We start from the raw sequence: 26,566 nt of genomic DNA on the forward strand, positions 1-26,566 counted from the left end.
AAGAACAAGTAAAAATAAAGTAAAACCTACTCATAAGTAGTAAATTAATTAGGTAATAACTGAGGAACGTTTGATAAATCAGTTAACTTTATAAAAATGATAGGACGATTACCTTTGATACATGGTGTCCCTGGTTGAATCCCCGGCTAAATACGTTTGTGGTGGACAACATCGTGTCCTTGGGTTTTCTCGGGGTTCTCCCACTTTCTCATTCCACCAATTCTTTCATCATCTGGGGCCGCGGTGGCTCAGTGGTAGAGCGTTCACCTCTGGTGCTTGGGGGTTCCAGGTTCAAACTCTGCTCCCGCCAAGTGAACTTTGTGGTGGACAAACACCGTGTTCGTAGGTTTTCTCGGGGTTCTCCCGTTTCCTCCCACTTTCTTCATTCCACCATTTCATCATCACCGTCTTCTTTAGCCTAACCGGCATAATCGTGGGACGTAAAACTCAATTCTTTCATCATCTGTTAGTTGCCTGAATCATCCATCTCCAGGGCATAATCGTGGGACGTTAAACTGAAAGCTTTTTATCTCTCACACAAAAGATATATTGTTAGTATCGTATTTTTATTATAAATTTAATAGAGAACTCAGTAACGTCTTTCCTTTTCACTCTCGGTGTTCAAATATAAAAGTCACAGGATGTTCATTTTTGTAGAAGTCTCATCTGTTAGTAAATAAACAGTCTTCTGTAAGAAGAGGGTATTTTGCAAATTAAAAGTTTATAGCAAATTGAAAATAGAGTTACCATTCTTGAATATTTACCTAATCTTGGTGTATGTATTAGTATTTTTATAGTATTAGCAACGTCTCTTAGAAATGAATCACAAATCGTAAGAATAATGACTTCAACCTTAGCTTGGTAGAAAATTCAAATTTGCAATAAATTTTCCTAAGCTCTCTTTATCTAATAAGCTCTTCAAATGTGTATTTTGTTAAGATATCTTCATATTAGTATAATTAAAATATTTTCTTTTCAGAAATATTTGTGTTGCACATGTAAAATATATACGAGGGTCGACCGAAAAAACCGGACTTTTGTTTTAAAAAATAAATTTATTAAGTTTTTTACAAAATACTTTCAGTCTCCTTCAAAGTAATCTCCATTAGATGCGATATAATTCTCTAGTCTTTTTTCTCATTGTTTGAAGCATCTCTGGAACTCTTCAACTTTGATATCGTCTGCGAAGTCTTTTTACACCCTCCAAATCATCAAAACACCTCCTTTTTTAGAATTTTCATTCACGGGAATATAGAAAAAGTCTCACGGGGCTAGGCCTGGCAAATACGGAGGGTAGAGAATGATAGCCTACTCGTGACAGCACAAATATCCAAATTCTGTGTGAGCAGGCGAGGAAAAAGCGGCAACACATCTCTTTGCACCTCCTAATTCCCTCACTTCCTTCCGAGCTAAGATAAATAAAAATTGAAATTACATGCCATTCTTGTTCAATACATGTGTTCTAGCAAATAGTGCCCTAATGCAGCACCTTTAGATTTTACCTCCCCACAGGGGTGCTTATTCCACCCAAGTACATCGGTACAACTCCCAAATATCTATTTGATTGTATCATTTTCAATGAAAAATTACATCCTCCATATTAATCTTATGGTTCCCATCTGTGTCCTAAAGCACGCCTGTGGTCATTCCTATACCCCGAACTAAATTTTCTGAAAGAAAGCTTGCTAGTCAACAGATACGATAGCCACCTCAAGGCATTATAAACTCGATCTCAGGAATGAACCCTATGTCGTCTATGATTCTAACAGCGATCGATGGGATATCGTAAAATCTTATAATGTACAAATGTTAACTCAAAATCATAATTTTTGACATACGTTTATTGGTTATTCCAATCACGAATTGTGGGACCAGATGAATTAAGAGACGGTAAATTCCAGTCTAGGAAGCCTGAATTGAATATGCTGGGATTTCACGGGACCACAAATCACACAGAACCTTCACCATATGGAAGCCACAACATCACGGAGATCAATATAGGTAATGACTGTAATCAGTGGCGGATCTACAAGGTACTATGATAAATATATCATGAATTTGCTACAAACCTTCAAAATAAATAAATAATATCTTTAAAAAAATTCACACTCGAAAAACTGGGGGCCCAGCAACCTGCCCCGGGCTAAATACGCCACTGACTACAGTATGTATCTACAGAGTTTATTGATACTGTTGACAGAACTGGGTTACTGATAAGCTGCTTGTCAATCTACCTCTTATTCCTGTATTGTGTCCTAGTATTAATGATAGTGGAAATACTTGTTTGTTGTCTCAACAGATGGCGGTGATTCTGATGCTGAGACGCTGGAAACGTACCGTGGAAAGGAGCTGCAAACATTTAGCCTGTCGAGCGCTCGGAAGGGCCTCTATGTGATCGAAATGCAACCTCTTGAACGGGAGACCTACGTCCACTTTTACGCAACAATTGGTAGCCATAGTCCTCTGCAACAGCCCCAGAAACCTCGATTACGCATTCAAAAGAGGCAGCGGCGGAAGCTATTGACCATTCGATGGGAACCAAGGTGAGTGGGTCAACTGAACATTTTTTTTTAATGTTCTAGTTACAGCCATTCTTTGTATTGGAAGTAATCAAATCGGCACGGTTCCATGTTTTTAGGTACCTTTCGATATTGAGAAGGATGATCAGCTGCGGCATTCGAAGCCAGGACCTCGCTATTGCGAAGGAAGAACTCTAACTGCTCATATATACTGTATGTCTAAGGTTTATATTATATACTGGTCTACTAAATTTATTTTAAATAGGGCTGTCCAACAAAAAATCTTTAACTTAAAGTGTTTTCCAGGATGTCAAACCCCTGATTTCTTTTCCCTAATTACAGTCAGCGGCAAAAGTTCTTTCTGTTTGATTAAATTAATTTCGTAAATAACTTCAGAATGGAAGAACGATTTGAGTACAGTTTTGAGTAAATTAAAAAGAATGTAATTTTCTATACATTTCAGCCATACCACCGTTATTCCCAAAATCAATTTTACCAAACGGAAAAACTTTTGTAGCTGACTGTACGTTGTCCATGAGAAGGTATGCTGAAACGTGCAGTCCAGCTAATGGAAAACAGTTTGCATTCGGCCTCAGGAATTCACACCTGAAGTTTGTGTAGTTACGGAACATCCTTGCTTGTACTATACACATAGATAGACATATATATACAAGGTGCTTTTTTTAACTTGAGAAAAAATGTTAGAAAGTAAAATTATTTTGGAGGGAGAAATTTACTTGTAATAAAATTAACCCCCTCTTCTTCTGGCGGTTTGGTCGTGAGAGGCAACTTTGGAAACTTAAATTGGGACTCCTATTTTTCGTACACTTAATTGCCTGTCGCATTTGGATCATCTGAATTTCCACCGAATGCAGAGCAATCTCTTAAGTCACCTGTCAGGGGTGGAGATAACATTTATAGCAAAAGATAGCTACTGTTTGTCACAAATTTATTCTAGAATGAAACAAGAAGACTCTCGCTTGAAGAGACCTTAGTGAAGTTAGGTTTCACTGATCAGTTGATTTTAAGTTTAGCGTCTGCCTTTCAGTAGCGAGACTATACGAGACATGGACTTACTTATTAATGTGGAATCCGAACCACATGACCCACTGAGAACCCGGGTCTTTCACGCCAAAGGCGCGTATGCTAACCGTTTAGCCACGAAGAAGCTCTAAACCCTGTTCGGCGTAAGCTCTAAACTGCGATAAACAAAGCCAATTAAAACTAAATCTCGCTGATTTGCTATTAGCCTACAAAAGTTTGTACTTCTCCGCAAAATAGTTCATATGATTTGATTATTACTTTTACTATGAATCTCCATATAAAACTACTACATTATTATAAATGACAAAAATATAGCATGGATTATCTAATACTGCAATCAAGTGCGGTTAATGAAACAATAGAAATAAACACTAATCATGCGCAGTAATTATGGCGCCAACTCAACTGTGAAGGCGTGTTCTGCTTTTAAGTCTGAAAGATGTCTCACATGAATCCCAGTTCAGAGCGTGTTGTGGTGAAACATCAACAAGGTAAACCTTTACTCACTAAGCAACAATTGTTTACCAGCGAAATTCAAATATCTATTTTTTAATCTTTCGAGTTTTTTTCTTTCTTTTCTGCTGCGTCTGTAAGTATCTGGACAACACGAGCCAGTATCGTCAAAATACACGTGTATAATTTGCTTCTCCCCGTGGGGAGTGGGAGTGATACATCACTAGCCAATCGTATGACAAGCGGAAGGATACAAATATTTTGTTTATCGGAGAATTAGAGCTTACGCTGAACAGGGAATAGTTTTCAGTGATTACAGAATTCGAATCTGCAATAAAAAATGGAGGTCCTCATTTAAGTTTTCGAAGTTATTCCTACCTGAGGGTAGGGCGGCTTATTTTATCTAAGATGAATTTCCCCGTCCAAAATAAAACTTTTTATGGTAAACTTTTTTTTTTTCGTGCAATTGTTAATTCTCCGGGTATTTTGCAGTTTCAAGTTAAAAGTCTCACTCTATATATATCAAATGATAGAAGCTTGCTTACAATATTCTGCTCAAGTCTTCTTCTTCTTCTTCTAGTAGTAGTAGTAGTAGTAGTAATAGTAGTAGTAGTAGTAGTAGTACAACAAAACAATCTCTTTAGATTATGTGATTATTTAATACATTAATAGCTAATAAGTTAATAAGCGTAACTGCTGTTTGTCTCCCTTTTGCTGCATTCTTCATTTCGCTCATGCTGACTACTAGAGCCATCTGTTGCATTTTCTAGGTACTATTTCGAGGAATGGAGTGCATGGTAGGTTCAATCTTTAACTGCTGATATAAAATCGTTTCTGAAGCTAATTACAACCTATAAATATATAATGATTTTTAATGTTTTATTATTGATTACATAATCATGTTTATTGATTCATAATACAAACTTGGCAATATTGTTTATGTTGAGGCTAACTCGTCGCGAAAACTTATCATAAAAATCATGGTCTCTGAAAGTGTGTCCATTTATAGAGGTCAGTGTCCATATACTAGTTACCTTTTATTAGTGGCCAATGGATGGTGGACTGGACTAATACTACTCAAAGATGGGCTGACGAACGCAGTATTATTTTTGAGGAGGTTAATTTGGAATCACGATATATTTTACAGAAAGAATACAGAGTGGATATAGAACAATAGAAAGTTCCCTGGTTAGTTCCACCAGTTGAATCAGTGGCGGCTCGTAAGTATATGATATAGTAGTGCCAAAACGTACCCAATAAATAAGCGCATATCCCTAAAAAAAAAAAAAAAAAAAAAAGTACATTTAAAGGCACGAGTAACATTATTTTATTAGTCACACACACACACACACACACACACATATATATATATATATATATATATATATATATATATATATATATATATATATATATATATATATATATATATATATATAGAGAGAGAGAGAGAGAGAGAGAGAGAGAATTATTTAGAATGAAGTTATTTCTCCCGACAGTAAACTTATTAAATTTATTATAATCATAAAACAGGTTTTGTCCAGCTTGCGACCCCACCCCAAACAACACACGGAAAACAAAACAAAGGATTGGCTACATCACAACCATAAATTCGAACTGTTTTTCAAATATATGTAAATGTTAAATTGATGCAGTCTTTCCTTATTATTGATCACTTGCTTAACACACAATTTTAAATTAGGCATTTGCTTTCCTAAATTTCCTGCTTTCAGTTAGTTTGTCGTCATATGATAAAGATGAAAACGGATATTTCAGTAAATTGCTTGCCGCATTCATCGTAATGTATTGTTCTAGTTTCACGAAAAATAGTTACAAATATAGAGAAAGAAGAAAACAGCACTACACTTAAATACTCAGCATCAAAACTTCGCAAAAATATATAATTGACAAGTTACATACACACACCACATTCAACACCACAAACACTCAGGTGCACAATGTGTTTATGTTTCAATCAGGTGAGGTCACACCTGGGTTGACAACACAATAACGAAATAAATTCCAAATTGATTTTTGGGAGGGTCAAATCTAGATGGTACACTCATGTCCAAAATTATTGTCGCATGTCTATAAATATGTTGTTGTAGGAATATAATTTGATAATCAATTCGCCCGGTATTTCTTATAATGTTAGTATGTGTATAATTGGCAAAGACATGTATGTGGCAAATTTCATGTCAAAAGAACAGTAAATAAGAACAATAAAACGAAAACAAAACTTTCTTGTCTATTTAGCAACATTTTGTTTTACTCATTCTAATTTTCGTATTTATAATTTTTTTCTTATAAAATTTACCGCAAATATACATTTCCCGATTATACACATAGTATCAGTATTAAAAGTTCCCTGCAAAATCATTATCAAATTATATTCTTAAATAAAGACAGTTATAGATATGCGACAATCATTTTGGAAATGAGTGTGGATATTGATATGCAATAAGTAACTAATTTGGAAACACTGCAATAGGAACAAATAAATCGGAAGTCACGTGTTAGAATTCGAGGCGACTTAACTAAAAACTAAAGCCCCCTTTCCTAGAGCATCAAAACATAAGACGAAATAAATATCCCGCTTGGAGCCACCTTCAATCGTGGCACAAAACGCTAGTTATTTCTCCGTACTTTCCTCCTGCTCTCCAACCAACGAGCATGCGCACAAACCATTTTTAGAACAGTCGGGAGAGCACAGCAGAACTTGGCACGAACAGAGTAGAGATAGTCCTGTATGTACTGCTATCGTGCGAGTAATTCTGAGCGCATTCAATCACCGAGCGCGACTCAAACCAGCTTCTCGTGAGCAATGATGACGTTGCAAGTAAAGTATTGTGCATGAAATTAAAAATATTGTTATTTAGTATGATGCAAATATTATTTATATTATTCTTTGTATTAATTGTGGTAGTGCCACGGCACATTGGCTCCCCTTCAGCGGCCGCCGCTGAGTTGAATACCAGAAAACGGAAAAGTGCTTTTAAATATATATAGGACCTGTGCGCAGTAATGATTTTAGAATGTGCCTGGGGGAATTCATACGTAATCCCTCGCGGGACCAAATCTCAAACCATGCTAAATGTGGGCTACCAATATTTTTACATTACTACTTTCTTTGCCCCCTGCCCCGTGTACTGAGATCTCCTTTCCTTGAGGAAGATTTGCTTGAATAATTTCTTTGCTAATTGTTTATGACTCCATAGACTGGAAGGTTGTTACAACAGACAAACAAATAATACTTTATTGATTTCGTTATTCAGAGTTTGCCTTGACGCCTACCATGTACTCGGCAGAGCTTAGGGCAGGAGACAGAGCAGACCAGGATAGAAGGCGTATACCGAGTAGAGCACGATAGGTTGCCTTGTCGGTATGAGAACGCGCGTAATCCTATTCAAAGATAAGGTTCGGGAGATTGTCCAGCAGCGACGTACCGCTAGCATTTTTAGTAGGTAGACGCTCGATCGTTTACGTTCGTGTACCCACCCCCGTATAGTTTCGTTCTTTAGTAAATTTAAGCAGTATATAAGAATGTAAAGTGAATATATGCTATATAGTCTATTCCTGTATACTGTAGTGGATGGAAAGCATTTGCATATTTTGTTAGTACAAGTAGTAGTCGTTTTAACCATTGAGAGAAAAAAGTGTATTAATTAGTTTGTCTGTAAGCATATTGTCATTATTTAAGAAATAAATAAGGAAATATTAGCGTAAAATGTTGAATTATTATTTTTCCAGTTCTTTTCAACTAACCTTACTAAAGCGTTATGTCCAACGTATTCTCTGTATATGCCTGCTTCTATGGTTTTGTATAATCGCAGGTTGTTATTATGCAACCAGTGTATTTGTGCTATTGCTTACCTAGATCTACAGTAAACCGATAGTGAAGCATATTACTGCCTTATGGAATTATATGAAAATGTCTAAAGTTATCATATACAACCCATACATTCCTGGAGCCCAAAGAAGGTTGAAGGCCCAAGCTGAATTTTTTGGTTCGCTTGTCCTTCTACGGACACACAGACAACCTATGTCCGAGATACAATGAATCTTATCGTTTAATACCACCGCCGTCACAACTGCAATTTATCCTAACAATTGTAGAGCACGATCAGCAATCATAAGAGAGAAATACGGACACATAGACCTGCACCGAACAATCGATTCGGGACTCACATGGGACTACATTGACCTTGGTCGTAGACCTGTCAATCGGATGACCCGAATGATCCTTCCATCTGAAACTAATAGTACTTTAGAGAGACTACAATTGTTCAATTTTCTACCGTACCTGATGTGCTGGGTCCTTCAAAATAAGATTAGCATTCCCTCTGATTCAGTGCATTTTTGTTCATGCTGTAATTTAAAAGTTTTATCATTTTGGAAAATGAAGCTGACTGTTGTCCTTGCTTTGCAGCACTGAACAATAAATGTAACATTAGAATATTTCATTTAACATGTAAATTTGAAATACTGGTATTTGAAAAAATACAGAAATGTAATGTTATTTGAAGTTACAAAGTCGTATAAAGATAAATGGTCCACCCTGTATATAAATCGATTGAAGAGAGCCCGTTGTTATGACCTCTGGCAAGGATCATCTCTCGCTAATCTCATCTTTGGTATAACCGGTCCCGAGTCCAATTCCCGGTGGGGAAACTCGATCGAAAAGTGTAAAAGTTTTTCAACGCCAGCCTGGGTGAGATTTTCCTGGGTTTTCCGCATTCACTCTAGGCATCCTCTTTCCTCGGATAGTGTGATTGCCAAGGGATGCCATCCCTCGTATGTGACGGGCTAACATGGATGTGGATGCCGAAAGCTAAGAAATCTAATTCCTAATCCTAATCCAAATCTGTCAAGGATCAAACTTCAACTGCGACATCCGCAAAATAACTCGCTGATTGGGCCCCCCACAAATACCTTTGCATCGAGCTCAACTTACTGTTTGTCCTCCCCTGCAATACCCTCTTGCACCAGAACCACGAAGTGATTTGTTACGGTACTGAGCTATGTCGAATGTTTCCGTGACTGAGTTACTAAATCTCCGTGAAAGTAAGGTCAAACAATAATTTAACCCCGCGTGGCATTGCGAAGGCAAAATAAGAAACGAATTCCTAACAAGAGTTCAGTATAATAAAGAGCGTATATCTGAAGCATTTTTCCCCAATTATACTGACAACAGACTGGTAGTAGCTTCTGCGAGTTCATTCTCTGCCTTGATTTTCTTCAAATTACAGTAAAGCCATGATTATCCACGGAACTGGGTGGTAAGGGTACCACTGATAGCGACAATCGCGGATAACCCGAGAAAATACTAAAAGATGAGGTTCCAACACGAAAAAAATAATATTTCAGCATAAAAACTATATTTTATTGTTTGAAGAACGTAATTAAATCTTTAAAATACGTATGTACAGTACACTAGAAACCTTTGATTTACGTCTAAATCATTAAAATAAAGAACAGTAACCAAAAAACAATATTATATTGTAAACAAAAAGTGTTCAGTTACGTCTTTTTTTATATAAGAGAGAGAGAAGAAATCAGTCACTCGTTTTTGCTTCTTGCTTTGGAAATCTCTTTCTTTATTCTATGTTGTACTTCGCGGCACTCGCGCATAGTCGTGGTTTTATTGTATTTTAATCTGCTATACCAACCCTGATTCCAAACTTACCCCTGTTTTTTTAGTGGTGAAACTTCGCCACTCAAGTGACTTCTGCTACCGGATATGCTTTGGAGTCAATTTGGTTGCATAACCACCACGGGGCACAAAACAAAATTTATAACAAGGATTCCGAGTCGATTCCATCCATGCTTTCTTTCTTAAAGCTTGTTATGTCTATATCGTTTTATTATTATTATTTTAAAAAAAATAAAATGAAAATGGAATGAAATCTTTCAGTGTAACGTCCCACGATTATGCCCTTTACACTAAGGGAGACGATGATTAAGGTGAGTGAGTGAAGGAACGATTGGTAGAATGAAAATGTGAGAGGAAACCCGAAAAAAACACGGACACGATGTTATCCACCACAACGAGGATCGAACGAGGGACACCATGCACCTGAGGTAAGCACTCTACCACTGAGCCATTCTTTTCCATTTTTTAAGTGACAGAAATCGAAAGAACATTATCTCAACATTCCCCACCACAGTGATCAACATAATATTCCAAAAAGATGACTTGGTCCTTCGTATATTATTTATAATCATTGTCAACAGTAATTAGTGGTTTTTATCCTACTGTAACACAATATTTTATTTATTTATGTACTATGTATGTAAAAGTATCCTACTTGTATTCGCTTAATATAGCTTAAAATTTTTCTTGTTTATTTATTTTGAACTCAATCTAATGCTTGCCGTTATTTTTAACAGCTCCATTGACCCCCACCTAATGCACTACTGCCTGGTTGTGAATACTCGCCGTGACTACTCGACGTTGTGTGAGGCCCGAGGAGAGAAGTATGGTGTTATTCCGCCAGATGTCTCACAAACCACCGGCTTCGATTTCCCAAGAGAACGAGTAGACATCCACAAAAGTGAAATTGCCAGTAAACTTGTCAAGTTTAATTCAAGCCAAAAGCTCCACGAAGACATTGTGGTAGGATGTGTGGGGAAAAAGACTCATTTCACAATCCGTGATTTGGAACACGGCAAGGTGTACTATTTTAACTTGTTTGCAGTGAATAAGCGAACTAACTTGAGTTTCCCGTACGCACAGACAACTCTTAAATATGACAGAAAATCTCGTCCATCAAGCTTAAGAGACGGTAAACCTGCGACTGTGAATTTGCGACAACAAGATGGCCGTGCCATCTTTAAATTTAAAGTTGGTAAAATGGTGGACGAACTTCTTTTCTCCGTTATGCCATGTGGTGGTGCTGTGAACGTTGAGGTAACAAAACAAAAGACTTCGGTTATTCCGAAACAGCGAGTGGAAGGCTACCAAAAAGTAAATCTTCACCAGCCTGATAAGGGGCGCTACATCCTCCGCGTAACAGCGGTTGACCAGGAAGAACTGAGGAGAATCGTTGGGGTGGAAGTGATAGCCACGACGAAAGTAGGACGATTCCCTTTCCCGGATATGCCAAACGAAACCAAAGTGATTGAGTATGAGAGCTTAAGGACTTGTAACTCTGTGACTGTGGGATGGCTTCCGTCCACCGGTCCTAGAATTAAAGAATATTGCATTTATGTAAGAGAAGAAAAGCGACAAAAGAGGCTTTATTTTAAGAAACCAAATCAATGTAACCTTGATAAAAACTTGAAACGAGATGCGAACTTTGTGGTGATGCATTGTGTTCCACAAAACCCTGACGATGAGAGGTAAGACTTTCTAAAAAAAATAATTTATTCTCTTCTTAATTTATTACTTTATTTAATTATTTATGTGAAGCAAAGGTGAGTACTTTTCCTCAATCGTCCTCACTTTCACTCTTATTTACTCAAATGAGGGAAAGTGACAGCTGCCCGTGAGGACAAAATGGGTAACGGCCTTTATTCCTTGTGATGTCTTAATAGGTTGACTGCCAAGGTATTATCATACGCCTTGCTGCCGAAGCCACATTACTTTCTTTCTTTTTTACATTATCAGTTTCATATTATCCCACAGTTGCAAAAAATGCAAACTTTAGTAAGAGATCCAAGTTGATGACGTATTTATGCCCGAGTACTATCTTTGGTACTGATGACAACCCAGATAAAAATTTGCTCTTTTCCCATGAGTACCAAATTTGGCATTCGGGTATAATTACGTCATCAACTTGCATATCTCACCAAAGTCTGCATTTTTTGCAATTGTGGGGTCAAACGAAACTGTAAGCATAATGTGCATTTTCAATAAATTACTAGCAGAAATCAACATTATAAACCTCAATTCGAGCAGTAACATACGAACAGAATACTCTTAATCTCTAATGTAATAATTTTCTTTAAAATAGATATTTGAACGCTAAAGCTACCGTTTTAAAGAGTGATTTTTACTCTGTTCAAATGCATGATAAAACCCATGAAATTGAGTACCGATATAGGCTCACGTGAAAGAAAGGAAAACAAGTGGCGAATACCAAATTGGTACTCACGGCAACCGTGGCAAGTAATGTGAGTACCATTATTGCTACACATGGCAGTCAACCTAGACATAAAAAATATATAGTTAAGAATGCGTACACAAAACAGGAGCTGATACTTATAACACATTATATCATTACTTATGTTATTAACTTGTTTGTTATTAAATTTAATAGTAACTCTTTGTTATTAAATTTAGAAAAATGAAGTTATGCAAATTTTCACAAGCTGTTGTCAAAGATAACTTTAGCCAATAAAATTGGTATTAACAACTTAGAGCTTAACATTTAGACAGCCCCCAGGAATTTTAACAAAATCGTAGACTCTCACCTTGGGGGCTTTGGTGACCCCTCTATTTATCACAGAGTCATAATTCATACATCGGCCGCAATTTCCAACAAGGTAATATTCATGCAATTCCCGCCATTTTCATAGAAGAAGAAATACAAAAACTATAAAAATATGAAAAAGAGAACTATGAGGGACCCTGGTAACCTTTGCAGTCACTCTACGCTGACAAAATGATGCTAATGTCAAGGCCAGACAATTGTGACACTAATATTAAAAAAGTGATATCCATTGCTGCAATACAAAGCGTGATAAAAATTCATAACAAAATTCCTTTTAAAAAAACGCCCTGCGTATCATTTTCGAAGGACTGTTACAGACCTTCGCTTTGGCAGCCCTGGTGATCCCCCTAATTATCACAGAGTCATGATTCATACACCGTTGCTTATACTGGTGGAAAGCTTCATCCCTCAGGAATACATTGGTACCAAATCATCTTTCTAGCTTAATTAGATGCTAAGCTGTTGGTGTTTGTCGTAAAAAAAAAAAAAAAGAAAAAAGAAAATAAATGTAATTAACGTCAAAAAACTGAAACTCCAAAAATTGGCCAACTTTGCCCCCTCGCTACTTATCTCATATAAACAAAGAATACAAATACAGGATATTACCATGTAGTATACCCTACTTTATAGCTTCATATATCAATTTTTATGAGCGTACCCCTAAGGGGGAATGCCCCCCAAGAAACTCGATGAAAGAACGAACAAAAAACATGACCTTTACCCCCTTCCTCGCCGTGATACCCCCCACATACATAAAATGCACACCGACGGAAAGCTGCATCCTCAGGAATACATTCATACTAAAATCAACTTCCTAATTGAGCTATTGAGGTTTAAAACCCCTACAAAGCAGTAAAACATACTCGTATTTAGGGATAATAATTGATAGACATGCGACTTGCGAATTGGATGTCAAAAGTTTAGAAAAAAGATAGCTCCTATAGGAGACGTTATGCATCGGTTTGGAATGTGAACGCCACTTTCATACATATGCTTTCATCAGCTTTTTCTTCAGTTTGTCTCAATGTTTCCTGTTAAAACTTGTTGTTTTTCTTCTAGAGTCTATGTTTCATATTCATATAACGCCACACGCCATACATATGCTTTCATTAGCCTTTTCTTCAGTTCTCTGTCGTTGTTTCCGGTTAAAAGCTGTTGTTTTTTTCTTCGAAAGACTTCTAAACTATTTTGGATATTACATCTTGTTATTTCAGTCTTAAAGTAACAGAATTCAGGGATCTTTTCCACCGGATGATCTCCTGTTTTGATCTTTTTTCTGTTTCTTATCTTGTGCATCTCATAATTTTCATTTTCCTGTTGGTGATCTTCATGGTGAATTTGTTGGTAAGTATTTATGTGTCTAAATTTTTTCACACTGTTTATCAGTTACACGATATCATCCATAAATCTAAGCGTGTGTAATTTCTGTATAATGCCATTGTAACCGCTTTCCGGATCTGTCCCCTGCTGTCCCACCTACGAGTACTTTCAGGAGACCTGAACTTACCTGGTTAAGACATCAAAGAGGGATTACAGAACTCTTCTCGGGTTACATCTCCAAAAAGGAATTACAGAACTTTTCCCAGATTGCCCTCCGGTCTCAACAATGATATGAGCATCAAGCACCGAGAGGTTCGGATGTCTCGTCTCAAAATCCTCACAGTAATCCAGATGATAGCTCAGATCGCGACACAACAATATCATTCACACATGCAACGAAAACACATAAATAAAATAATGCTATACTTATGTATAAAATGCACTACATGTAAAAAAAAATATAGAAGAAAAACAATCACAACACTAGACACTGATATGGATATAGACACTTGACTATTTCTACAAAGAAAATTACACTTCACCACCTGTTTCTACCTGTATGTTCCTTTTTTTCTTCTCTCGAATAAACTTAGTGTTTTGTGTTGTTTAGAGAAAAAGATCGAAAAATCGTTTGTCCAAATAGAAAAAATAAAAATAAAATAAACTTACGTGAAAGCAGACATCCATAGTGATTCCAACAAACAAGCATGAATCTACATATCAAGAAATTGTGATTTCATGACATGCATAAAGAAAATTCGTTATGCCATGAGGTCACAGTAATCTCTATTTGCCATGCGAAAAATCGAGACTTGATTTGATAGTACTCGGGACAAAAGTAATTTCATTCTGAAACAAAGTTATTGTTATTAGCGTAAGCCTAGTATAATATTTGTTATTTGCTTTAACAAAATATAAATGTTGTAGGGTTACCATAATGTGTGGAAATTATCTGTAAAAGATTCATTAATAAAACGTTGAAAAGTATACAACGTTACACAGTATACAAAGTCTACGTTTTTCAAAGGTCTGTAAATCACGGAAGTTGACTCTTTTAGTCCAAACTTTCCTGAAAACAATCGATCATTACGTCATGTACTGACCAAAACCACAGGTGGGGAAATATGAACTACACGTACACACAAAATGCAATCTTCTCATACAATGCAAAAGTAGAAACGTGAAAAGACGCCCGAAGCTATAGACGTTTACAAAAATGTTTCTATACATAAATATAAACACTTCAATACTCAGTAATATACACATATGTTTCCTGGAACATAACTACATATCGACTTCGGTGTTCCACCTAAGAGAAAGATGCGTAAACACACAAGATTCAAATGCTGTAGTAGCATCGTAAAAGTATGTCTCTACGAGACAAAATACACAAGACCAATTAAAAGAAAAACATGGCATGCAAACACAAAAGTATAGTCAACGACATTACGACTTTCTGGTCGTGCATGAAACATCAAAACTAAATTTCCTACAAAACAGTTATGATAAAATTTCCTAGGCATCTTCGCTACAAAAAATATTCAAAACATTCTTATTAAAACATTAAAATTCAAAGTCATCGAGAATGTATGATAATTGGCAGAATACGTTTATTTTTACGCAATTTATCTCAATATTCAAATAGTTTCTGGAACATACTCTAACTAAAAATACATCTTTTCACAAAATTAGTATGAAAAAAAACATTAAAACGTATTAGCATTCAAGTGTCCATAATATAATTACGATCCATAAACGCTAAAAGATTCAGTAGAATGTTACTAGACAATAAAATATACTTAAAATATTTAACACAAGAATACACATACTTGGTTACGAATCACTGTGAAGGAAGAAAAGAAACAAAAACTATATTTTACGAATGATGGTAAAATACAGTTAGCTACGGAATATCCAATGGATTAGCCAAGTCCACTTTGCAATAGAACTGCAATTTCAGGAAATGCTCCTCCCTGTAAAAGAATATATATATTCCCATAAAATATCCTACCCGAAGAAGTTCCCTTCGATCGCCAAGAAGTCTAAAGAAGATGAAAAGAACGTTAATTGGAAATTACAAGAAAATATTGAAATTCAAACATATTTCACATACACATAAATATGGGAGAAAGACGACTGTACACTATCACAATACCTGTTCATATAGTTCCTTCTAAAATAAAAAGATTACTACTATTACATAAATCATGACGTATGTATTTTTTCGAATTTTTACTTTCTAAACTGTTTTCACAGATTTCGATGTTAAGTCCCTATGAAGAAGTAATCTCTCATAATATTTTACATTCATTATCACCTGTTATCTATTTGACAAAAGTCATTTAATGTAGTTCCATTATTATCGAATTGGCAGTATTGTTCTGGTATTAAATCGAGGAATCATTTAATGTAATATTACGAAATAATTGATATGGAAAGAAAACGGCTTAAAATAAAATTGCAGTATTTTAGCGATTCCTCTTTAGAAACAACCTTAAAATATCAGGTTAAAAATAAAAACAATGTGTTAAAGTTGTGATGAATGTTTCCTTCATTGATAAAACGCAAGGAAATTCATTTAGTTAATTTACGTTAAAAGGTAGCTGTTGGTTTTGTGTATTTGTTTAATAGTTTATATAAAGACTATTCTTGGGTAGTGTGATGACAGAACAATATTATATTGATTTCATAAGTAAAAGTTAATGCCAATGTGTTTGAGATTTTGGTAGAAGAAGAAGAAATAAAGCTGCAACAAGTCCCGAGTCTGTTTGCGTACCCTAAGCAGAATGGTGGTCACAGACTCTTTCATGACAACTGTGTTGACATTTTGACTGCCTACCAATTGGTACAAAGTGAGCGTAGAGACTCGAGACTTGCTTCATCTTGTTTCTTTTTACAATACCTTTCCAATAATATACTATTACTTGACCCTCTTACCATTTGAAATTTTTAGTTGGACGCTGTCTGCGACACTCCGGGGGACTCTGGGACGCAACTTTTTCATTCAAACTGTGTGCCCTGAAACTAACGCGATACGTGTTCGCCAATTTTTCTATCCACACAACCCTTTTCAGGAAAAGTGCCTTGTAATTATGGCACGTGCTCTACTTACTCCTGCTCTTGCGAACATTTACACCATCTTGCATAAAAACGGACGCCATTGTTTGCTTCCAGGGTACTAATATTACACATACTTTCCTTTTGTGCGTATTCAAGTACTTTCCTTGTGAGATGCCCATATGAGGTGTACGAACTTAGACAAGTTCGGTGTGAAAGGTTCAGAAAGAGATCTGCAGTAACCGGTGGGGGCATTTGCTAGTGTTAAAGAAAACATGTGTAGCTGTTGGTATTGCTAATACGAAGGATGATCAAAAGAAGGTTACAAAGTATAAAACCATTATGCTATTCTGAATGTTCTGTAACTTAACTAAAATTTATTTGTAGATTAATAACACCTCTGTCTTGGTTCAGATTTGAAGATTTGGGATTCTGATCATGCATACCCGAGGAGCGGACATTAAAAATGATGAGTCGTCTGAAAAATTGGTCAACAGTAGAATTGAGGTCAGTGGTGCTGTGCCTATGGACCAAAAACGCTTCATCTGCTGATATTCGTAGGCAGATTGTAGAGGTGTATGGGAAGGGCTAAATTTCAAAGCAACATGGAGGGAAGAGATATCGTGCCTTCAAAGAAAGGCGGACCAATATTGTTAATGGCAACCCTGGACATAGCGGCAGACCCAATACTTCAGCCACTGACGTTACGCTTGGAACAACTAGAGCACCAATTCTACAGCTGTGACCCACCCCCAGTGACTTTCACCTTCTCCCTGTTCTAAAGCAAAAAAATGCCACCATTATTTGGCATGTGATTAAGTCAAAATCGCTGCCTCACGGTAACTACGAAAGCTTGACATTGATTTCTGTGCAAATGGTATAGGAAACTATCTATGCAAATTGTATAGAAAACTATCTATGCAAATGGTATAGAAAACTATCTATGCAAATGGTATAGAAAACTATCTATGCAAATGGTATAGAAAACTATCTATGCAAATGGTATAGAAAACTATCTATGCAAATGGTATAGAAAACTATCTATGCAAATGGTATAGAAAACTATCTATGCAAGTGGTATAGAAAACTATCTATGCAAGTGGTATAGAAAACTATCTATGCAAATGGTATAGAAAACTATCTATGCAAATGGTATAGAAAACTATCTATGCAAATGGTATAGAAAACTATCTATGCAAATGGTATAGAAAACTATCTATGCAAATGGTATAGAAAACTATCTGCCGTTATGATAAGCGATTGAACAAAAATTGTCATTATATCGAGGACTATTGTTGAGTGTCCTCTATCTTCCAGCTGTTTCTCACTCATAAGCCATAATACCTTTGTAACCTTCTTTTCATTCATACTTCATATAATAAGTAAGCTACCCTGTTAGATGACTTTTAAGGAATAAATACTTTTCTAAAAATTTATCACTTAAGTTTATTGTCTAGAGACATCCAGGCGAGAGTTTCCATACTTTAATTATTTTTAAAATATCTCTTTTTCAATTTTCAGGCACGTGATTACGCAAAAGCTCTCGAGTTTGAAACCCGGCAAGAGTTATATAGTGCAAGTAACTGTGAAGAAGGCCCGAGGAAAGAGTCTGTCCTATGATCTACTCCAAGTCTACACAAAGCCTATCTGCACCTAACCATTGTAGCAGAATAGAAAGAGTATTTGGAACTCTATGTGTGTAGTTCGTATTCACTATTTTGTGTTCATGTGTATTTAGATCGGGCCCTTTAATTGGCCAGTGTAATAATTGTCTAAGTTATCTGTGAAATATTATCTACGAGAAGAGAAAAAACATTTACGAATTGTCCAGACTCTAAAGTCTGGTATGAGAATATACCAGGTATAACTACAGAGCGAAATGACGTATTAAGAACAAGTTAATGTACTAATCAAGAGCCAGGAAAACTTCGAACACATTTGCTGAAGAAAATGAAAAAATAAGAACGCAACAAAGAACACAAATTGTTACATTAGAGACATACGTATACAACCTGTTTATCAGATGATAACGCACACTGTTTACATACATTCAGAGTGATAAATGTCGTTAAGCATTATCGCAATCTGCGTGCCAAGCAGCCACAGATTCTCACTTTGAAGTCGATGCTTAGCCTATCAGACCACGTACCACAACTTCAATTGTTGTCATAGATACACGCTCATTAGTACAGACTAAGTTGTCTGACTAGAACAGAAGTTGTGCTACAGCCAATGTGCTCCTTAACCGGAGGACCAAACTATTTAGCATCCACGAAGTGTCAAGCAGGGTACAAATTGGACACAAACGTATTTTTGTTGTAATATGTGTTTTGTTGTGAGAATTTATAAAGTCATACTTTTCATCACTTTGGTACTCAATTTCTTCTTTTAAATTCTCAACATAATCCTCATCAGACGAGAAACCATTTGCAAGAAGCTCAGATTCTATTTCTTGTTCGGTCAGAGCAGCATAGTTCATTCTGGAACTTTAGCTAGGTATTGCACGATTACCCTCAATATCAATGACAAGTTCAATGTTTATTAATGCAATATCACATGATTCTTCTCAGAATTTATGTTATAAAGCAGCAGTACCAGTCCAAATGTTAAAAAAAAGCGCATTGCAATAATTTAAATTATTTTCACGGAGTGCCAAGTGGGGTACATTTTGGACCCCAATCCAAAAAAAAAAAAAAAAAATTACGAAAAATAAGACTTTGTATACAAAAATTACTTTAATACTATATTCTTCTTTTATTTAAAGTCAGCTATAAGAAAAATGGAAAACTAACAGTCATTACTTGCAGAGCTATCATAGAAAAATAAAAGTAGGGTACAATTTGCACCTCGCTTGGCCTGTCAAGGGTTACTGTCAAGGGTCAACTGAGCACCGACCTCATGTGTAAGAATGTGTGGCTAGTCGGGGCCATACTGGAAAGCCTAATGTTTAGTAACCGGTGTGATGAGTCACACATCTGCACCTACACGAAAGATAAGTTGCTCCTTCCACTCGTAATATAAAACATTGTTTACCTCTAATTTTGGAAATTCTTTGACAGTTTGACGGGGTATTCTTTGACAGCAATTTACAATAATGATTATGTAATAATTTTATAGATATGTTGTGTATTTTGTCCCTCTAATTTAAAAGTGTTCACTGCAACAGGTTGAGACTCTTTATGATCTTACTATTATTAGTGAAACAGAGTTGATCTCATAATAAGAAACGGTTATTTTCTGCTACGATGCGCTTCGAAACATTGTTCGCTCTTAACACGTCACGGATCCCATTTTTAAACGTGGTAAATGCTGACAAATTGTACTTTACATTTCAGTAATGTTGCAACGAAACTAGCAAATATTCCCAAAATGTTGTTGTTACAACAAAACCCAGTGTAATGTAAGAAATACAGTAACATTTTATACGAAGACTTATTACATTTAGCTCTAATATCAACGTATTCCTCGTGTCATACGTTCCGATGGAATAACGGTGGAATAACAACAGAATTGCCAGTGATTCCACATATGTTCACTAAAAAATCTTACAGTAAAATATGAGTGCTTAATGAACATGACGAGTTTGAAATAACAGTAGTACATACTTCTAACATGTTATGAAAGTATTCACATCTGTATATTATACATAAAATTATATTTTTGTGGCCAAGAAGTTATGCAACCAGAAAGGACATAATGTAGATAAGGTTGCATAATATTTCAGGTGCATATTAAAGTATCCATGTTCATTTTTCAATTAGAAGCTTAAACATTTATCACAATTCCACGTCCGAAATATTAAACCAGACAAACTCTTGCACAGACCTTTAGGCTGTGGATTTCTGGAGAGCGTGAAAATCACAGTTTCGGTTTGGGTCTTTCTAAACGTTAGTGGCAGGAAAATTGATTTCTTTTAATACATTGTAAACAAGGAATCGTTCTTGCATATCAAATTCTTTGGTTCCGGCTAGTTGTATGTTTACGATTTCTTTGGTTTTCCAATTTGATTCCACCAAACAAGGATTCGATTCTTTCTCTGAATTCAATCCTTTGGTTGTCATGAATAGAATAATTCCGAGATCCTATATGATTCTGCGATATGTTTCTTCCGTTCAGCCAAGCTAGTCAAACTATTTTTATGAACTAATAAGCTGCTATAAAGTTGGTTTCGGTAGGTAGAAAGGCGGGGGGGGGGGAATAGAAACCTAGAAGGAGAGATTGCCATGTTTTGAGAGATACACAAAAAACATCCATTTCTTTCTGATAGGGATGCGCACGAGACGAGTCGAGACAGGATTTTCCTGACAAAATTCGAGTCGAGACATCACTTTTACAGCACATTTTCGAGACGAGACAACCACTCGTCTCGTGCGCATCCCTACTTTCTGATTTCTTGCTCCTGTTTGTTATATGGAAGCGAGGAACAGAAAAATGAAATAAGGTTTGGCTGTTTGTAAACGTGTGCAGTAAATTCATTAGCTTGTTCGTCAGCAGTTTTCCCCTTCTCAAGTCCGACTCCAATCATATTAGTCCATCAACTAGGTCTACTCGTCTGCTCTCCGTTCCATTAACAAAATCCACTGACTCAATCAGTTCCTGTTTTTATATTTTTCTGAGTATTTTGATCCCACCAAAGTCAATTCCGTAGATTTGATCCTTTCATTCCACTGAGGGACTCTTCTTTTTAGAACGAATCCTTGCAGAACTACCCAACACTTAAATATGTTTCCTTATATGCAGAACACATTTACGTTATAACGAGCTGATTTAGAGAAATTGTTTTTTTTTCTAAACAAAAATCAAAGAAAGATAGTACAAGATGTCCTCTTTTCGTAGAATTTGTTCTGTTCAAAACTGGTGGTTAATTTTTTCAGACGTCATGAAGTTGTCTTTTTGCTGCCTTTGACAAATTGGCAAATTATAAGACAATTGCTCCAACGGTATGTTCATATAACGCCAGTCTGTTTGTTGTCTCCTTTTTATAAAACTGCAAAGTAAAATCAGAATAAGTGATAAACTGAAAAATCTTCTTAGCTTCGTAAGCATTTCTTGAAATAAAAATTATGTTTTCCTTATTAATAATTTTTCTATATTTCGTAATAAGTTTTATGTGAAAATAACATTTTTACTCAAAACACTAGGGGTTTCATATTCTACGAGTATTGTAGGCATCCGTACTCTGAAGATACTAATATTAATGCTGACTTGTATGACAAAGCCATTTCTCGCTTCACTGTGACACTCGTTGACAGACAGACAATCATCATAGCGTTTCTTTTTTTTTTTTTTTTTTAACGCTCACTATATTTTGAATATCGAAAGACGAATGTCCAATCACATTTGTTGACCCATTTTAAGAATCAAAATCATTTTCGCCGTCAGCTTTCATTGACATCTGTGTGATTTGGTTACCTGTTATAAAATTCATAGAAATGAAATGAAATCTTAGAGTTTTACGTCCCACGATTATGCCGGTTAGGCTAAAGGAGACGGTGATGATGAGTAATGAATGAAATGGTGGAATGGAGAAAGTGGGAGGAAACGGGAGAACCCCGAGGAAACCCACACACACGGTGTTTGTCCACCACAAAGTTCACTTGGCGGGGGCTGGGATCGAACCAGGGACCCCAAGCACCGGAGGTGAACGCTCTACCACTGAGCCACCGCGCCCCCGTAATTCATAGAAATGCGGAAATATAAAAATGGTGAGTTAAGTTGAATCTTAGACGGTAGTCTAACTTTGTGGAAGCACACTCGCAGACCGCTCAACTGCTGAAGGAGGACCGAACAAAATGGAGCAGAGAATTTAGAGTTGTAGTGGTATGATGGAAAAAAAGAGGGGCGTGAAACAGAACCAAGAGTTCCGAGTTCCGCTAATGTATACTTTATTTCTCAATACCACTCATTCTAGCTTTGGAACTTCTTGTATAAATTAACAGACAAACTCTGACCAAATCATATATTAACTAAGAAATAATAGCGTTAATATATTATTTAACGCTATTATTTATTAGTTAATATATGCTTTGGTCAGAAGTTGTCTGTTAATTTATTTCTCAATGTCGGTATAAATGCTCAGGAAGTAAAATCGATTGTGGACTAATATCGTGGATGGGTTTCAATGCGAAATGTTCAAATCTGTTTCATTGGTTCAAGCTGATTGAATGTTCAATCGATTCAATACGATAAACATGACGCACTGAAAAAAATCAGTAGACCAAAAAGATTGAATAGACATTATACATGCCTTAAACCCTTAGGATCTAAATTCAAAGACTGTTAAATGAAACAACCTTTGTATTAAATAACAAAATGATTAAAAGTATTAATTCGCGGTGGATATAATGCTTTAAGATATATTTTTTAATTTTAAAGTTTCCATATTTCATTCGAAATTGGTTGTTTCTAACTACATCTGTATTAATGATTGAAATTTTTTTCCAGTTCTTTTGTTTTTGACACTCTTCTACTGACGTTAGTGTCGCAGGCAATGGCCAATAAACTGTCTTTCAGCAGCACAATGATCCCTTGTGCTTTGTGAAGAGGAGTGTCCAATACAAAATATGATTAGGAACAGAGAACTTGTGCCAAGTTAACAACTACACGTCTGTCACTTTTTACGGGTGGAGGCGCGGAGATTCAGTAACACCAGCAAAATGTCATTCCTTGCAAACAACTTTAAAGACCCGATATATATAAAGAAAAATGTTTATGGAGCTTATGTTAAATTTATTCACCCTGGCCCCTTCTATAGGAAAAATAATTATATAACGTTAAGAATAGATCATAATTAGATAGCGATAGCAAAAGAAAACAAGCATATTTCACTTATAATGTTCATGCTTGAAGAGAATTCCTATATCTCAAATAACTCTATGTACGTGTGAATAAGTATAACAAGTCTTTCCAGCCGAGTGGATTGATATTCATCCAGTAGCGTCATTTCAGATTTGACTTGGGGGGGGGGACAAGACCCCTTGATATAATTAAAATTTCGCGTTTTTCACTGACTTACTACTATTCTATTGATAAAATCTATATAAATCTCAAACTTAGGGGGGCAAATGACCCTCCCTGCCCCCCTTAAATGACGCCACTGTATTCATCGAATGTAAAGGAATAAGTTCGTATTCGATCCGGTAGACATTAACCTCTGAGGTATCAAGTGGACGAGCAGGTACTTACTGAAATATTCCGAGCACTAATATTTCAATTGTAAAAAATTAGAGTCGATGTGCAATGCGAGATCATGGTTTGAGATTCTGGCACCTAGCACTAGCTACCATTTTCCTTACAGTGGGGGAACGGTGACTCAGTGGTAGATCATTACCTCTAGTGTGTGTGGCTCCTGGTCCGATCTCCTGCCAAGTAAGTTTGTGGTGGACAACATCGTGACCAAGGGTTTTCTATAGGTACTCCCGTTTCCTCCCACTTTCTCACTCCACTAATTCTTCCATCATCATTCACTTGCCTAAATCATAGTCTCCCTTTCTTCTGCACTCACTAAGTGCACAATTTGTTAAATTCCCTTTCCTGAGCAAAACTCTCGCAAAGAAGCTACCCTTTGGCTAGCACTTGAGGAAAGAAAATAAATGACGCAATGTCGAATGTATTTAATTAAATCAAATATATGCAAATATTTAAATATTGTAAGGTAAACTAAGTTCCTTATTCAGAATACGTTAAATATGATCCACGGCCAATCTGTAGGTAAGGCTCAACCCATCCATGGCCTCAGCACATGAGTAAGGAGAAGTACACCGCTATGTTTTGATCGCCTTCACCCCTAATGGGGCGTTTACACTTAGTCGATTTGCGTTCGATTCAGTTGAATTGACGTCACTTTCAACTTAATCGACCGTGTAAACGGGACTTCAACTTAATCGCTTGTTGATCGAAGGCGACTAATCGACTGGCAACTGAATTAAAAGACGTTCTATTTTCTGTGGTTGAAATAATTGAACACATCCATCAATCTGATTCGGCCTAGTTGCTTCGATTTAGTGGCAAATGCAGCGAGTCGATTTAGTCGTGCGACTAAATCGACTAAGTGTAAACGCCCCATAAGTCTCCCTAGCTACCCACTTAACATGCTGGGTAAATTCCTGAGTCGCAGGCCAGAGTAGAACGGGAGAATATATCCCACCCTCACTGGGAATCTCCCTGGATGCTCTGCTTGGTGACTAGAAGCCTTGGTGACTAACTTAATTGATATATTGTACTCTTTCTATAGTTTAATTAAAGGAGACAAACAGTCAGAAACTGGTTTATAGTTAAGATTTTGCAGTGAATTCAAAATTTCAAACACTTTAACGTGAAGTTTAATGCGTGTTTTGTTGACTCCACACAATACTTTTTTCTAAATATGAAAGAAATAGGCTAGTCGATAATTGCTTCTTAAGGTAGCACTAAATGCTGACAGATAGCTAATGTAGGCCAAGAACGTAATAACCAAATAGTTATTTACCTTCACTTGTACTTCACTGAGAACTTCCTCTTGGCTAAGTGGTTAGTGTGCCCGCCTTTGGTGCAGGTGACCAACTTTGCGTTAATTATTAAGTTTCTGTAATTCAGATTTTCTGTAATGCTTGGTTTCCGCTAGATGTAGCTAGTTTTTTGCAAAAGGTTGAATATTGCAGAAGTGTAGGTGGCACATTGGACTGGGGTACTGAAATCAAGGTGGCAGCAAAAGAGTTAAGCACAAAATTCTAATATTATTTTTAGTTATTCTGTAACTGGTTTTTAAAATTACTGAATGTACTGTCTGCTTCTTGACCGTGTAATCTGTAAATGAAACGTACCGTAACTAAGAGTCAATAAAGTCTTTCTCTGAGTCAATAAAGAAGTGGAAACTACTTAACCTATGAGTACTGGAGTAGATCTTATGGAACTACCAAACAAAAACACAAAACTTGGCTGTTATCGATTTCCAAGTGCCTTTACATATCTACAATGTCCAAATATGAAGCCATACTTCTACAAATACATATAAATATAAATAAATATATTACCAAATAAAGCTAAGCAAATGGACTGATAGTTTTAAGAGAATAAACTTTTATAATTAATATAAAAACGAAGGAAGGCTATTTTGTGCCAGTATTAATAAATGATGTAAATAAGTTATGATCAAAATACATATTGTTTATCAATGAAAGTGACTGTGTATGTATTATTCACACAACAGAAGAGGCTGCATAGTTTTAAGGATAATTTTGTATTTGTGGAAATATAATTTGTATGCAAAATATAAAATGTATTGTGAGTTTTATTTTTTTTTTTTTTTTTTAGCCTAAACAAACGTAGACTGAAAATGAGATCCGTGCTAAGTTCCAAAAATGGAGAAGTTTGGTTTAAGAGGCCCCATCACGGCGAAATTAAAATACCGCTAATTTTACAGTATTTCTGTGATATCTTCAAATAGATAAAAGATAATCAAAAAGTGGAACAAGACCTCCCTAGACAATATTATTTTACATGAGATACCGTTATCACAACTCACTTATCTACTTTCGATTTCCAGCCATTTAGAAAATCAGCATTTATTTTCGCGTTTCTAAATGCCTGCAAACGGAAAGCTACTAGGTGACTAGTGATAACGGTAACTCATGCAAAATAATTTTGTCTAGCGAGCTCTTGTTCCACATTTCCATTATCTTTTATCTATTTGAAGACATCACGGAATTACTGTAAAATTAGCGGTATTTTAACTTCGCAGTCATAAAGCCTCTTAATATC

At 36.1% G+C, this 26,566-nt stretch overlaps 1 protein-coding gene across 1 annotated transcript in view; it reads left to right on the forward strand.

Moving 5' to 3' along the window:
• The window catches only part of nord (neuron derived neurotrophic factor nord), a 31,426-nt gene extending 5,343 nt beyond the window's left edge, over nucleotides 1–26,083 (forward strand). The window contains exons 2-4 of the mRNA XM_081760471.1: nucleotides 2,300–2,543; nucleotides 10,407–11,357; nucleotides 18,350–26,083. Of these exons, the coding sequence (XP_081616597.1) occupies nucleotides 2,401–2,543; nucleotides 10,407–11,357; nucleotides 18,350–18,485 (1,230 nt within the window). The 5' untranslated portion in view covers nucleotides 2,300–2,400 and the 3' untranslated portion in view covers nucleotides 18,486–26,083. The remainder of the gene's footprint in view (nucleotides 1–2,299; nucleotides 2,544–10,406; nucleotides 11,358–18,349) is intronic.
• The last annotated feature ends 483 nt before the right edge of the window (nucleotides 26,084–26,566 follow it).

The sequence above is a fragment of the Thermobia domestica genome, chromosome 5 (genome assembly GCF_964235325.1).
Source record: "Thermobia domestica chromosome 5, izTheDome1.hap1.1, whole genome shotgun sequence".
NCBI classification, from domain to species: Eukaryota; Metazoa; Arthropoda; class Insecta; order Zygentoma; family Lepismatidae; genus Thermobia; species Thermobia domestica.